Source organism: Anas acuta, chromosome Z, assembly GCF_963932015.1.
Source record: "Anas acuta chromosome Z, bAnaAcu1.1, whole genome shotgun sequence".
Classification (NCBI taxonomy): domain Eukaryota; kingdom Metazoa; phylum Chordata; class Aves; order Anseriformes; family Anatidae; genus Anas; species Anas acuta.
The window spans coordinates 4,915,996-4,928,378 of record NC_089017.1 but is presented as its reverse complement, the minus strand read 5'-3'; the positions used below and the strand labels follow the sequence as shown (position 1 = coordinate 4,928,378).

Here is a 12,383-nt window from a genome sequence, read left to right as displayed (position 1 = left end):
AGGAGACAAGAGCTGCAGCAGCAGATATATTTGGTCTTTAAGTTGCTGTCTGGCTCCTGGGCACGTAGGAAAAGGTGGGGGTCCCCTGGCATAGGGCTTTGGGAAGAAGCAGCATTGTCCTGGGACGTGGATGAAGTCCAAGTCAAAAGTCCAAGTCAAAAAAAATATATTTCTAATCACTCCTGCAGGCAGGACTGGCCACCCAGGTGCCACAACAGGGGAGCAAGAGCACAGCAGGAGGGTGCCACTGGGGATGCTGCATACCCAGCCCCAGGTTTGCTCCAGGGAATGGGGATCAGCAGCAGCTCTGCCCCACTCACTGCAACTCCCCTCTCCTTCGGGGAAAGGAGCAGCTAGAGCAGCAGCTGAAAGGGACAGGAACTACAGCTAGCAATTACAGAGACGAGACTTAAAAAGGGAGCCACAGAGAGGTTATCACACGCTCCCTGTGCAGCCGCAGCTGGAGCAGCATTCACAGCTAGAGAAATAGATTGCGCAGGGGAGACTTCAGGCCTTAAACAAGTTTCCACCTGGGAAGCTGCAGAGAACTGTGGAAAAAGCCCTGCTACAAAGGACAATTTAAGTCTAGCTTTTAAGCACCTCCCCAAGCATGAAACCCACACTACCAGAGAAGACACCCCTCCTGCCCACCCCCACCCTCACACGCTCATTGCCTCGAGGTCCTGCAGACCCCCCAGGACTGAAGCCCATTGCTCACCGCCATCCAGAAGCTTCCACACACAACTTTTGCAAACCCCTACCAGCTCCCAGCAGCCTGCCCTCTCCCAGCAGCACCTCCCCTTCCTCCAAAGCTCTCCCCACACCCCAAGCACCTGATTTATCCTCCCACCCTGGCTATGCTGGGACTTGAGTCATTTTGCTCCACTTGGGGAGGTGCTAAGCAAGACATAGGTGAGCAGGAGTCCTCACCTCTCCAATGGCCAGTTCCTCTCCTTTTGCAGGCTTTCTGAAGGAGAGGGGGGTGAGCAACCTCCTCCAAACCCAGCAGGAGCAACAAGCACCAAGGTGGGTTCAGGCGCAAGAGAAGAGGGAACAAGAGAAATTATAGAAAGATGGGCAGGAAATAGCTCAAGATTCAGCTTTGGGAAAATACCAGCTAACACATGCAAGGAAAATGATCCATGGCAGAAATATTCAAAGGGAAGCAGAAATCTGGGAAAAATTAATGTCCACAGCAGCAATTGAGGGGGGACAGCGAGCAGGCAGGGCTGTGGAGCAGAGGCTCCCACCTCTGCAGGAGGGAGGAGGTGCTGGTGTCACTCTGGTGTGCCCATGCCCTTTTCCCAAGGTGTCTTCAAAGCCTGGCCGTGCTGTCTGGGCAGGGGATGGCTAAAAGGGTTAACTGGCCAGCACTCAGCAAAAGGAGGGTCCTTTGTTTTTCTTCTCCCCCCCTCCCCACTCTGGGTTGTAGCAAGCTGTCTGTTGCTGTGGCATCCAAGCCCCTTCTGGAAGAAGTTAGAAGGATAATTAAATTCCTCCATCTCCTAGCCTGGGTGACAGGAGCAACCTCGGGCGTACTGCTCGTTGAAGCCAGCGCTGTAATTGCTTGTGTCACAGCCTTGCTCCAGCCACGTGTGCTGGTTGTGCCCTTGAAAAAGCCCAGGCACCGCTCCGTTTGTGCCTCCGTGGAACAGCCGCAGGGCACCTTCCTTCCCTGGGCATGGCAGCGGGTGCTGGGGCTGTGAGATGGACACGGGCTGGGTGAAAGCAGCACTGCTGCACTGAGTGATGTCCCTCTGAGCTGCCAGCCTTCCTGTTACAGGCTGCCCTGGTGGGGCAGGGGGACCCGAGGAGGTGCTGTGCAGAGCCTGGAGGGTGCGAAATGGGAGGAAGGGGTGGATATAAAACCATAGGGCATAAATGGCAGGGCTGGCACTGTGTGGAATCTCCTGCTCCAGTGCCTGCAGCAGCTCCCAGCTCTTTGCACCAGTTGCTCCAGTGCTCCAGTGCTGGTGCCCAGCCAGCTCCCCCCCTGCTCGCACGGTGGCAGGGGGCTGTGACGCCCAGGAGGCACTGCAGCACACAGGCACTTGCAAACTTGTGTTCTGCGGAGGTTTCTCCTCTCCCAGGCCTGGCTTCCAGCTGGAGACACGTGTCTGTGCTTGTCCCCAGCAGAGGCATCCTCCTGGGCTGCTCCCTGCCAGCAGAGCGTGGCAGAGCATCAGTGACAGCCGCCGGGGACAACGGCACAACTCACCGTGCACGGACAAGTGCTCGCCTTCCTTGCTGGAAGCTGGCAGACGAGCTGTTGTTGGTGTCCCTTAGCCTGGTTGAGCTGGAATCCAGCTCGTTGGATGGATGCTCACCACCAAAACCTGTGTCAGATGCCCCATCCAGCCCCAGGAGGAGAAAGGGATTGCGCCGAGCCCTTACCCTTGCCCTCCACACCCCAGCACCTCTCCTCCAGTGCAATCCCTGGCTCTGCTGCTTCTCAGCACCCGCTGCCAGCTGACCCCAGTGTGTCCCAAGCAACAGGGGGAAAAGGAAGCTGAAATCTGTTTCTCTTCATGCATCCAGCAGCAGAGCTGTTGCTCCAGCCCCCACGCCTTGCTGCCAGTGACAGCGGAGGCAGGAGGAGCCCAGCTGCTCTCCCCCAAGGCAGGGATGGAGCAGGGGGAGCTGCTGCAGGGCCAGCACTTAAGAGAAAAGCATCTTCAGGCTGACAACTCAGCAAATCTGATCTGGAACTGGCAAGAGAAAATGAATGTAAAGCCTTCAAATGTCATTTGAGGGGTTTGACTGCCAGAAGAGCTAGAGACAGACAGATAAGCGCACAGCACTGAACAGAGGGACGGATGCTCTGCTTTTGTCTAGGCAAGGAGAATTTACTAATGTGTCCCGCAGCTGGCATGAGCTGTCAGCAACTCAAGAAATCTGGTTTTCTGCCACCAGCTCTGCTCTGGGACCTCCAGGAAATCCCAAAGCCATTCCAGGTTGCAGTTTCCTCTCTTTGCAGGCAATGATAGTTCCCCGCATCCCCAAGGCTGTGGCGAGGCTCAAGGCTGACCGTGGTAATGTGCCATGGCAAGCAGCCCCCAGGAGCCCCCCAGAACTACATGCAGGTGTGGGTTTCATTGTGCAATAAGCCAAAACCCAGCCACTGGCCAGCCCGTCCTGACTTCTTGTTGTGAGAGGCAAACTCAAAACCATCCTTCCTTTGCCATTGATGCCTCCTGACATGGGCAGGTGGCATTGTCTTCTGTATTTGCCAGCCCTGGAGAGAGAAGCCCATTTTTTCTTTTTTCTTTTTTTTTTTTTGCTACTTGGAAAATAAATTACAAAACACCAGCATTGTTGTTCCAGCTGCAGATAAAGATGTGCCAAAATTAGGAAGCACAAATCCTGTATGCTCTTGATGTCAGGGACCCACCTTGGGTGCTGAAGTTACCCTCCATCCCTATTTCTTGGAGGAGGAGGCTAGATGGACCTGAAGTCGCTGGTCCAGAGCAAAAAGGGATGAGGGGCCTGGGATGTGTCACAACGTTTGGGTTCACAGAGCCCAGCCTGCATGTTCTGCAGGCAAATATCTGCAGACAACAGAGGGAGCCCCCCAAAAATGTGCTGGGAGTGTGTCATGGCCAAAACCGTCGTTCAGCCCACGTGCTCCCTGCTGCATCGCCTTCAGCGTTAGCCAGTGCTCCGTGCCTGCCACAGTCCCTGCTTTCATGAATGAGATTAAAAACTAGACGCACCAACATACCCAATGGGCCTGTCAGACTAATAACGTTAGGAGGACTGGAGATACAGCAGCAGCAAGGGCCAGCCCCTGCTCCAGAGCCCTCGCAGAAATCACGCACGCAGGAGACAGAAAAGCCTCCACTGTTCCCGGAACCAGGTCAATAAAAGCACAGACAACTCCATCCAGAGACGGAGACTTTTTATGAATCACAAGAAAGAGCAGCTTCAGCTCCCTCGGCTGCAGACAGGTGGGCAGGCACGGCGAGGCGAGCGGGGGAACGTGTCTGTGCAACACGTGTGCGGGTGTGCAGCGAGAGGAAACAGTGCAGCAGAGCTGGGACAAACAGCGACCTCTCACCCACCCCAAGCCGGGTTCCCAAATTGAACAGCCTCCAGCACGCCAGCAAAATGCGCTTCTTTCAGGTGGTTCCAGAATAAACCCATCCCCTCCCCAAATTAATAGGTATTCGTGGGTGCGCCTTTGCTGTAGCGCTGTTGTTTCCAGAGCTCCTGGCTACGTGAGAAACCCGGAGGACTGGACAGAGCCTTTTTGATCAAATCTCAGAGCAACAGCAGCGTTTTGTTCTCTTTTCTTTTTCCTTTTTCTTTTTTTTTTTTTTTTTAATGCATTTATTTTTCAATCCGCCAGTTGAGAGGCCGAGGAAGCGATGCCCAAAGGAGGGTAAATCACACATCGGAGAAGCCTGGGACAAGCTGCCTGCCCTTTGCACCCCAGAGCCACGGTCTAACTGCCGGAGAGGATGTGTCCTCATTATCACCAGCCTTATTTTTAGTTCCTGGACAAAATGATCGTGGAGTGAAGCCTGGCTGCTGTATTCCAAGCAGACACACTTGATTTCAGGAGCTGACGATCACGCCAGCCCCAAGGACCGCAGCAGGGTCCTGCGTGTTCCTGCGTCCAAGCCTCCACTTTATTCTCACCCATGCTCCGGAGACTGGGAAAGCCACCAGAGACCACGAGATGTAGGACAAATACCAGGCTGCAACTTTGTGAACAAAATGCATTCACTGGCTTAACACCCACATAATTAAAAGCAGGCGCATCCCTTGGTAATTACCAGCACGGGGATGTGCCTGGCTCTGTGTTTGCTTTAGGGGGCCGCTGGTGCTACCTACAAAAGCAAAGCTGGTTGCCAGTCCCTCTGCAGAGCGAGGCTGCTCACAGCGCTGGGAAAACAAGGAGCTGAGCCTGCCTTGCCCCCAGGGTCCCCTTCTGCCCCCATCCAAGCAGGAGCACCAGTAGCTCCACCTGGCTCCTGCCGGCTCTGAGCACCGCGGCTGGAAATGGGCGACTCGTGCTGCTGGGGAGCGAACTGATGCAGTAAAAAAATGAAGTGACTCGAGGAATAAAAAGCAGGGAGCAGGAGCAGTCCCAGAGCTGCTCTGTCCCTCCTCTCAGAGGAGTCCCCAGCCCCTGGATAAGCCAGGTCTCAGTTGGTCCCGTGTCCCCTCTGTCCCCCCGCCAGCTGTTGTGGATACAACTAGCCCTCCTTCCCCATCCCATCTTCTGCAGACCTCTCCAGCCTTCCTCGTCTGCCCTCCCCAAGCAGGGAGCAGCACAAACCCACCCCCCTGAGGGAGAGGGAGGGGAGATTTCCCCCGTCATGGTGCTGGGATTAATCTTTCCATCTGCTGCAGCTTCCTTTCGCTCGGTGTCTCTACAGACATCGTTTGAAGCCAGCAAGTGCCCCAGAGGGCAATGCAAGTCACCTGAAGGGAAACAGCTTCCTCTGGTGCTGACATTCGCGGGACAGGGGGCATCGATGACATCTTTAGGGTGTCACGGCTAATTAGAGCCCTGACTATACCCTCTAATTAGGTAACACCTTCAGACAAATCACCCTCTCCCCTACAGACCACATCACCGCCTTCGGATACCATCCCTAATCGACTTAAAAGCGCTCCGTCCCAGCCCTCCTTCCACTTCACAGGGCAGCCCAAAAATCAATAAAGCCCCGAGCTGGCTGCAGGAGGCCGAGCACAGCCGGGGATGCAGCACCAGCAAGGATGCACACCCGCCTCTGGCTGGGGCAGAAGGCAAGCAGCAGCACATCACCCTCTGCCCTCCCATCTCCAGTCCTCCCAGAACTACTGGGAGCAGCCAGCACAGCCTGCTCCGGGAGAACGGGCGTATTTGGGATGTGTCGGTGTCCTCCTTAAAATGCTGCCTGGGGGCTTGGGAAAGAAGCTGTGCTCAGGTTTCCCGTGTCTGGCAGCCAGAAGGCATTTGAGAACTGACCACTTAGAAATTACTGTGCCAGGCTGTTATCAAGCTTCAGCGTTTCAGTCCAGAAGCTTGACTTCTGTTTTCATTAAGTGATGAATAAACTGAAAGTGTCTGGATGTTTTCAGTTTCCCACCAGTGCAAAATTTTTAGCAGATAACCAAAAAAAAAAAAAAAAAAAAGAAAACAACCCCAAGCCCAAAAAAGAAAAAAAAGCCAAAACAAAACAAAATAGAAAAACAACCTGCAAACACGCTGAGCAGAAACTATCAAAATTCATAGAAGATAAATATTGAATCCTTCCAAGCCTGCTATGAGAACAATGTCTCTTTATTTGCTTTTTCACGAGGTTTGTTATAACAAGAGAGATACTACAGTATGCAGTGCTTCAATACACACACACGCATTCACAGCTGGAATAATAGACTTTAAGGACAAAAGGCAATATTACAGTTGGATTTATGCAGAAATGCATAAGCACGCCTTCATCAACACGTTCTTTGCACCCTTCCCAGCTACACACGTGGACACGGATATTTCGGATGTCCACACACGCACACACCACGTTCCGGATCGATCCGAACCACTCATTAAATCAGCCTCTCTAAAGTTTCTGCTGCTTTGGGAAAACATGACCCCGAGGAGACATCACACGTGAACTTAACATCCAGCAGAAAATGAAACCATAACACGCCTCGTCTTGAAAGCGACCCCCCCCTCCCAGCCTAACTCAATCCCCGCTCTGGACAAAGCCTCTGGAGAGGAATTAAAACCATGCTAGGTGTTTCCTGGATTTCCCAAATTCCCCGGAGACTCTCTGGCTGTGTCCACCTCCTTCTCGCTTCGGAGATGTTTCCGGCTGAGCGCTCCCGTCCCCGCTCCCGCTGCGGAGAAATGCCGCGGGTCCTGCGGAGCTGCAGCCGGAGAGCCGCGTCCTGCCCGCGCCGTGGTGACACGGTGGGGACTGAGGACCAGTGGCCCGGGTCAGCCCCTGTCCCCCGCTGGGGTTTAATTCCTGCCAAACGTGCAGGGGAATTGTGCAAAGGGGTTGAATGGGTCAAGAGCAGCTTTTGCATCTCCCCATTCCCAACAAAGGGATTCCAGCAGATCTCGTGCCCCCTAGTGTCATCCTGGCGAAGGGACCGGCACCGGACCGGGACCAGGACCAGACCAGGACCACCCGCTGCCACCCCTCCGTGCTCTGCCCCAGACTGCACCAGGGACTTTGCTCACGGTATGGCCAGTGGTGGCCAAACTCTGGTGTCCTGCTGGTCCCCAGATCACAGCTATGCACCGTTTCCTCCAGGCATCCTGCTCCGGGGAAGGGCAGCGCAGCCACGCTCGCTGGCCCTGCCGAGTCCCCCAGGGCTGTGACATCCCCGCAGGTGTCCCTGTGCCCGGCACGGTGCCACCTCCCTGACAGTCCCGCAGAACCCCAGCAAAACCTTCCCCACCAGCAGATAGCCCGAGCGGTGTCCCTGGAGAGGGGCCAAGAGGAGGAGGCAGAGAGCATCTGCAGTGGCCACTGTCCAGAACACTACTCCTCCTAAAAATAGATGGTCCCTGGAAGGGCACGGCCCTCCCAGCGAACGGGGACGAGCAGAGTTAGGAGCTCAAGGTTTGGGATGATGAAACTTCAAAATGCACAGCAGACTTCTGCATCAAGTCCCGTTCTCGTGCCTGCGCCAGGCCAGCACCTGTGGCACTGAGCTCTGTGTGTTAGCACGAGAAGCGATGCGCAAAACCAGCCCAGGCCAGCAGCCCTGTGTGCCAGCTCCCGGGAAAATCCCAAATTTGTTGTGATGCTGATAGGTGCGAGTGGGACTGAAGCTCCCAGCTGACCCTGTACATGCAGCACCTAAATGAGAGGTGTGCGCTGGACGGGAGCGCAGGGAATGTGCATCGAGAATACACACGGGCCTCAGTTTCCCCATTTGTCCTGCAGCCCCCATGCACTCTCCTTCCCTCATTTTGCTCCTCTTACCTTGTTGAACCATCAGCTTTTGTGGGGAGAGGCACAGCGGTCTCCTGACCCCCTCCCAAACAGCACTTGGAGCACCAGCCTCTTCCAGCGTGTGCTAGCAGCACACAAACCGAGCTCGGCAACCCACCACCAAAATTTGGAGGAATTCTCCCCAGGGCACTGACCTGGGTATGCTGCTTCCTTCTGCAACACCGAGCAGGGACTATAGCTTAGAATAATGGGGAAGTAACTCAGTTCAATGCTGACAAAGCATCACAAGCCCCAGCGGGGTGGGAGGGGAGGAGGTGTCCTTCCCTCGCGCTGCCATGCCTGGTATACATCATGTTTAGGGCCAGGCATACGTCACCGACACAAAATGGACAAATTGGAGGGATTTCAGAAAAACGAGCGACAAAAATGATCAGGAGGCAGAAAGGATTGATTTACTAGGGGAGATTAAAAGAGCTGCGATCGGTCTAGCTGGGCTGAGCAAGTACTGACAGAGTGAGTTGGATGCTAATCTGCAAATGGGATGAAAACGATAGGAATAATTTAGCGTCTTCATTAGGAACGGGATGAAATCAAGGGGAACTCAGGGCTGAGTGTGTTGGTGAGGCATAACAATAAATGAACAAAAATAAAAAGCAACAACCCCAAACAAAACTCCTTTCCTAGTTGCCCATGGTTTAGTTTCTAACAAAACACACAGTGTCTGCAAAACTCCCTCTGCCAGGGGCAGCATCCCTGGGAGCGACCCTGCCTCTCAGCCCTAGGTGTGCGCACACACACACGTGCACACTCACACACACGCACACACATGCACACACAGAGCCCTTTCCCACCCCGATTCGCACCCAGGAGAGCAGCAGGGCCCCGTGAGGACGGCAGCATGGTGCTTGCTGAGGGAAGGGCCGTGCCGAGGGCGCCCAGCTCTGCGCGGGGCGAGGTGCTGAGGCGGCTCCTGCAGACTCGCGGCCGTGAGCCTGGCGGCGAGCGCTCCGATATTTACGCACCAACAGCACATTACTCAGCAACTCCCGCCTGTCAGGCGTAATGGCAGCGGCAGCAATAACAAATGACAGAGCCCAGTCAAGCTCCCCAGCCGCGCGCCCAGCCCCGGCAGGAGCAGGATGCGTCCCTCCAGCTCCACAGGGGATTACCGAGGGTGGCCGGGAGCGCCGGCTTGCACCCACAGAGCTCCCACCGCCACTTTTGGAGAGACATCTCCAAAAGATGAGGTTGACCGCAGTTATTTGCACTGCTATGTGTATCACAAGCTCTGTGGGGACCAGGGGCTGCTTCCTTCCCCAGTTCAGGAGGTGCTGGGCACCTTCCACAGGAGGGCTCAGCGCCTCGGCAGGAGCGGCTCTGCTCAGGGTAAATCAGACCAAAGGCAACGCACGATCGTCAGCTCATGGCTTGGCCTGCTCTGACAATAGGCTCGGATGAAGTTATCCGAAAGGGTTGTTGCAAAGAAGTCTGGCAGGCACGGGGCTCTCATTTCCAAAGCACAGCCCATCTCTGGACAGTCTGCTCTCCCCGGCAAGCCCTGGTCCCAGCACCTATTCCCAGTGAGATGTCTAGCCGGGCACGAGCATCTCTGCACATCCCCAGCCATCACAGCAAAGCTCAACTCCTCACAGCAGGGCAGGGAGCAAGAACAGCTGCCAGAGCTAAATTTGCAAAATCCTAGCAGAAGTCAGTGAGGTCCGGAGCAAAAGGCAACCTGAGGAAAGGACCTCCGGGCTTATCCCACTAATAAAAACGCAGAGAGACCCGAAAAAGCAACCGAAGTGCTCGTCAGGCAATTCCCCTCCTGCAACCTGTGCTACAGACACGTGTATATGAGCACGGGGTGGGGAAGAAAGGGGAAGACTGTTTATCAGCTTTCTAAGAGGGAGAGGGAGAAATGCCAATCTTTATACCAAAAAGAAAGAAAGAAAAAAAAAAGTTTAGTGGATTAAGAAACAATGGCTGGAGGAACATGGGGAAGCCGAAACACGCAAAGCAGGTCCTGTCCCCGGTGAGGGCAGCCCGGAGTAGCTCACGCACCAGTTAAGAGTCCCGATCCGGATTTAGGATTGCAGAGGGGAAGTCACCAAGATGTGGGGATGTCAGGGAGTTTGTGCAGCACAGGGAACGGTGTGTGTTATGCAATTCTGGAAAGCAGCCCTCGTCGCGCTCGGGGTGAGCTGCCGAGCCCGGGGAGAGCAGATCCAGCGGCACGCCAGATGATATTCTTATAAAATCAACACCACCACCCCCAACCCCAAATAAATAAAACACCAAAAAAAAAATAATAATAAAAATAAAAGAACAAAACGTAAAAATCAGCGCTGCCACGGCAGAGGAGAGGGCAGGTTGAGCTTTTGGAGAAAGGAGGCAAAACTCTTTGCTCTCCCGCCCGGGAAATCCACAGGCTGCAGCTGACAAAGAGCCCCCCCGCAACCTCGGCTCCGGCACGGCTAATGCAATGCAGCAGGCGGCCGGGCTCATCCCCTCCCTGCCTGCAACCTGGTGCGGAGGCAGCGGCGGCAGCGCCGCGCTCCCGGCCGGGGGGACGCGGGGCCGGGGGGACGCGGTGGCGCTGGGGGGGGGGGGGGGCTGGTGGCGAGGACACGGGGACACACGGACACGGGGACACCCCACGGACACCCGGAGCGGGAAGTGAACTTGCCCTAAATTCTTTCCCCGTGGGTTTCCCCCCCCGCCCCTTGCCCCGCTGGCGGCGGAGGGGTCCACGGCGGGGCGCGGACACGCGTGGGAAGGTGCGTGGAGGGTTGGGGGGGGGGGGAGAAGAGGAGGCGTGGAGAGGGGAAGGCAGCGATCCCGGCCGCCCCCATCGGCAGCAGAAAAGCAGCGGCGTTTCGGCGCAGGGCGGCTGGCACCGCGGACCCCCCGACCCAGCCTCTCCCTCCCCATCTCCCCCTACCCACCTCCCCCCCTCTCCCCCCATACACGACCACCCCCGGGCGCCCCCCGTACTCACGGCTCCCTCCTCGCCGCCGCTCCCGGCTCTACCCCATGCAACCACCGGCTGCTTCTGCACCGGCTCGGGGGCTATAAGCTCTTTTAAACTCCACCACATAACCCATGTGACCGCAGAAGCCACTGGTAAGGAGCGCCGGGGAGCCAGCGATGAGCTCAGCCCGCACCCCCCGGCACAGCGCCGCGGCCGCGCTCCCGGCCCCGCCGCGCACGCCCGCCCCACGCCCGCACCCCCCCACCCACCCACCCACCCTTTGATTTATTTATTTCCCCCCCTACACACGCACACACCGCTTTTCTCCCTCCGTACCCACGCGTGGGCCTCTCCACCAGAGCCTTTGCGTGCGCCCCCCAGGGCCCCGCAGCCCCCCTTTCCGCCCCCACGCCACGCCGCGCACACGCGTGGGTGCTGCCCCGCGGATGCTGAGCAAGGGGAGAGGGGGGTACTGCATCCCCCCCCTTGCACACGCACTCTGGTGGATGCACCGTGCATGCTTGCACACGCGGGAGCACCCCACGCACCCTCCGTGCGCACCCCACGTGCACCTCTCCGAGACACAGACCCCACGCACCCACTCGCACACTGCCCACTCGTGGGTGGCATGGCACGCTGTGGCCACACACGCCCCCTTGCACGCCCTCTCCAAGCACCGAAGTGCCACCAAAATGAAAAACCTGGGCACACACACACACACACAGATGGCACCCGTGGGTCCCTGTCCCACACCCTCCTGCACACCCATTGCAAATCGCCCCCCGGCTGCGGGTTCACCCCACAGCTCCCCGGTGCACAGCTGTCCCACAGGCTGCAGGGCAAGGAGGACAGAGGTGCCATGCACCAGGCTGCTCCAGCAGCCGTGGCACTGTGTGAATTGGGAGTGCCAGGATTAATTGCACGGGGGGGGGGGGGGGGGGGAGGACGGGAGCCAGGCGTGAGGTTTGGGTGTGCAAGAGGCTGGGACAGGCAGGCCTGGCCGGGCAGGTGCAGGCGTGTGCTGCTGGGGCACGCCAGCAACACGTGGGAGAAGGCAGAGCTGGCAGGCAGAGGGCTCCGCAGCGAGCTGAGTTATGGAAAATGACTCTTTCCAAGGAATTGCTAAAATTAAAGCAGCGGTGAGGCCAAAGGAGCAGGAGCCAAAGGGGAGGGTGAGCAAGGACAGCCCCGGGGCAAGGAAGGGCAGGAGGCGAGAAGCAGGCACCTTTGCAGGGCTCCCACCTTCCCTCACACCTGACACCTCTGTGGGCAACTGCCAGCACCTGGGGGGGCTTGGGGCAGGTTGGTTGGCACCAAGGTGGCACCAGCTGCGGGTCCCATGGGACAGGGGATCGGGGGGAGCAGCCCTTCCCAGCCACATCCCCAGCTCGGCTGCTGCTGTGTGGATAGATGCCTTGGTTTCCCCACTCCTGCGAGAGACAGATGCCCACGCAGATGCAGCTCGCTCGCTGCCAGGGGCTCCATGCCCACTGGGCACCGAGTGGAGATATTTC

The 12,383-nt window shown here is 57.0% G+C and overlaps 1 protein-coding gene across 3 annotated transcripts in view; it reads right to left on the bottom strand.

Moving 5' to 3' along the window:
• Window positions 1-11,078, bottom strand: part of CNTFR (ciliary neurotrophic factor receptor) — a 171,249-nt gene extending 160,171 nt beyond the window's left edge. The window contains exon 1 of one of the 3 annotated variants that reach the window (XM_068666985.1): window positions 10,897-11,078. In XM_068666985.1, the coding sequence (XP_068523086.1) occupies window positions 10,897-10,995 (99 nt within the window). In that variant the 5' untranslated portion in view covers window positions 10,996-11,078. Of the gene's footprint in view, window positions 1-718; window positions 740-8,092; window positions 8,126-10,896 lie in introns of those variants that run through there. The other 2 variants (XM_068666995.1, XM_068666987.1) reach the window with 2 other exon arrangements.
• Between the last annotated feature and the right edge of the window lie 1,305 nt (window positions 11,079-12,383).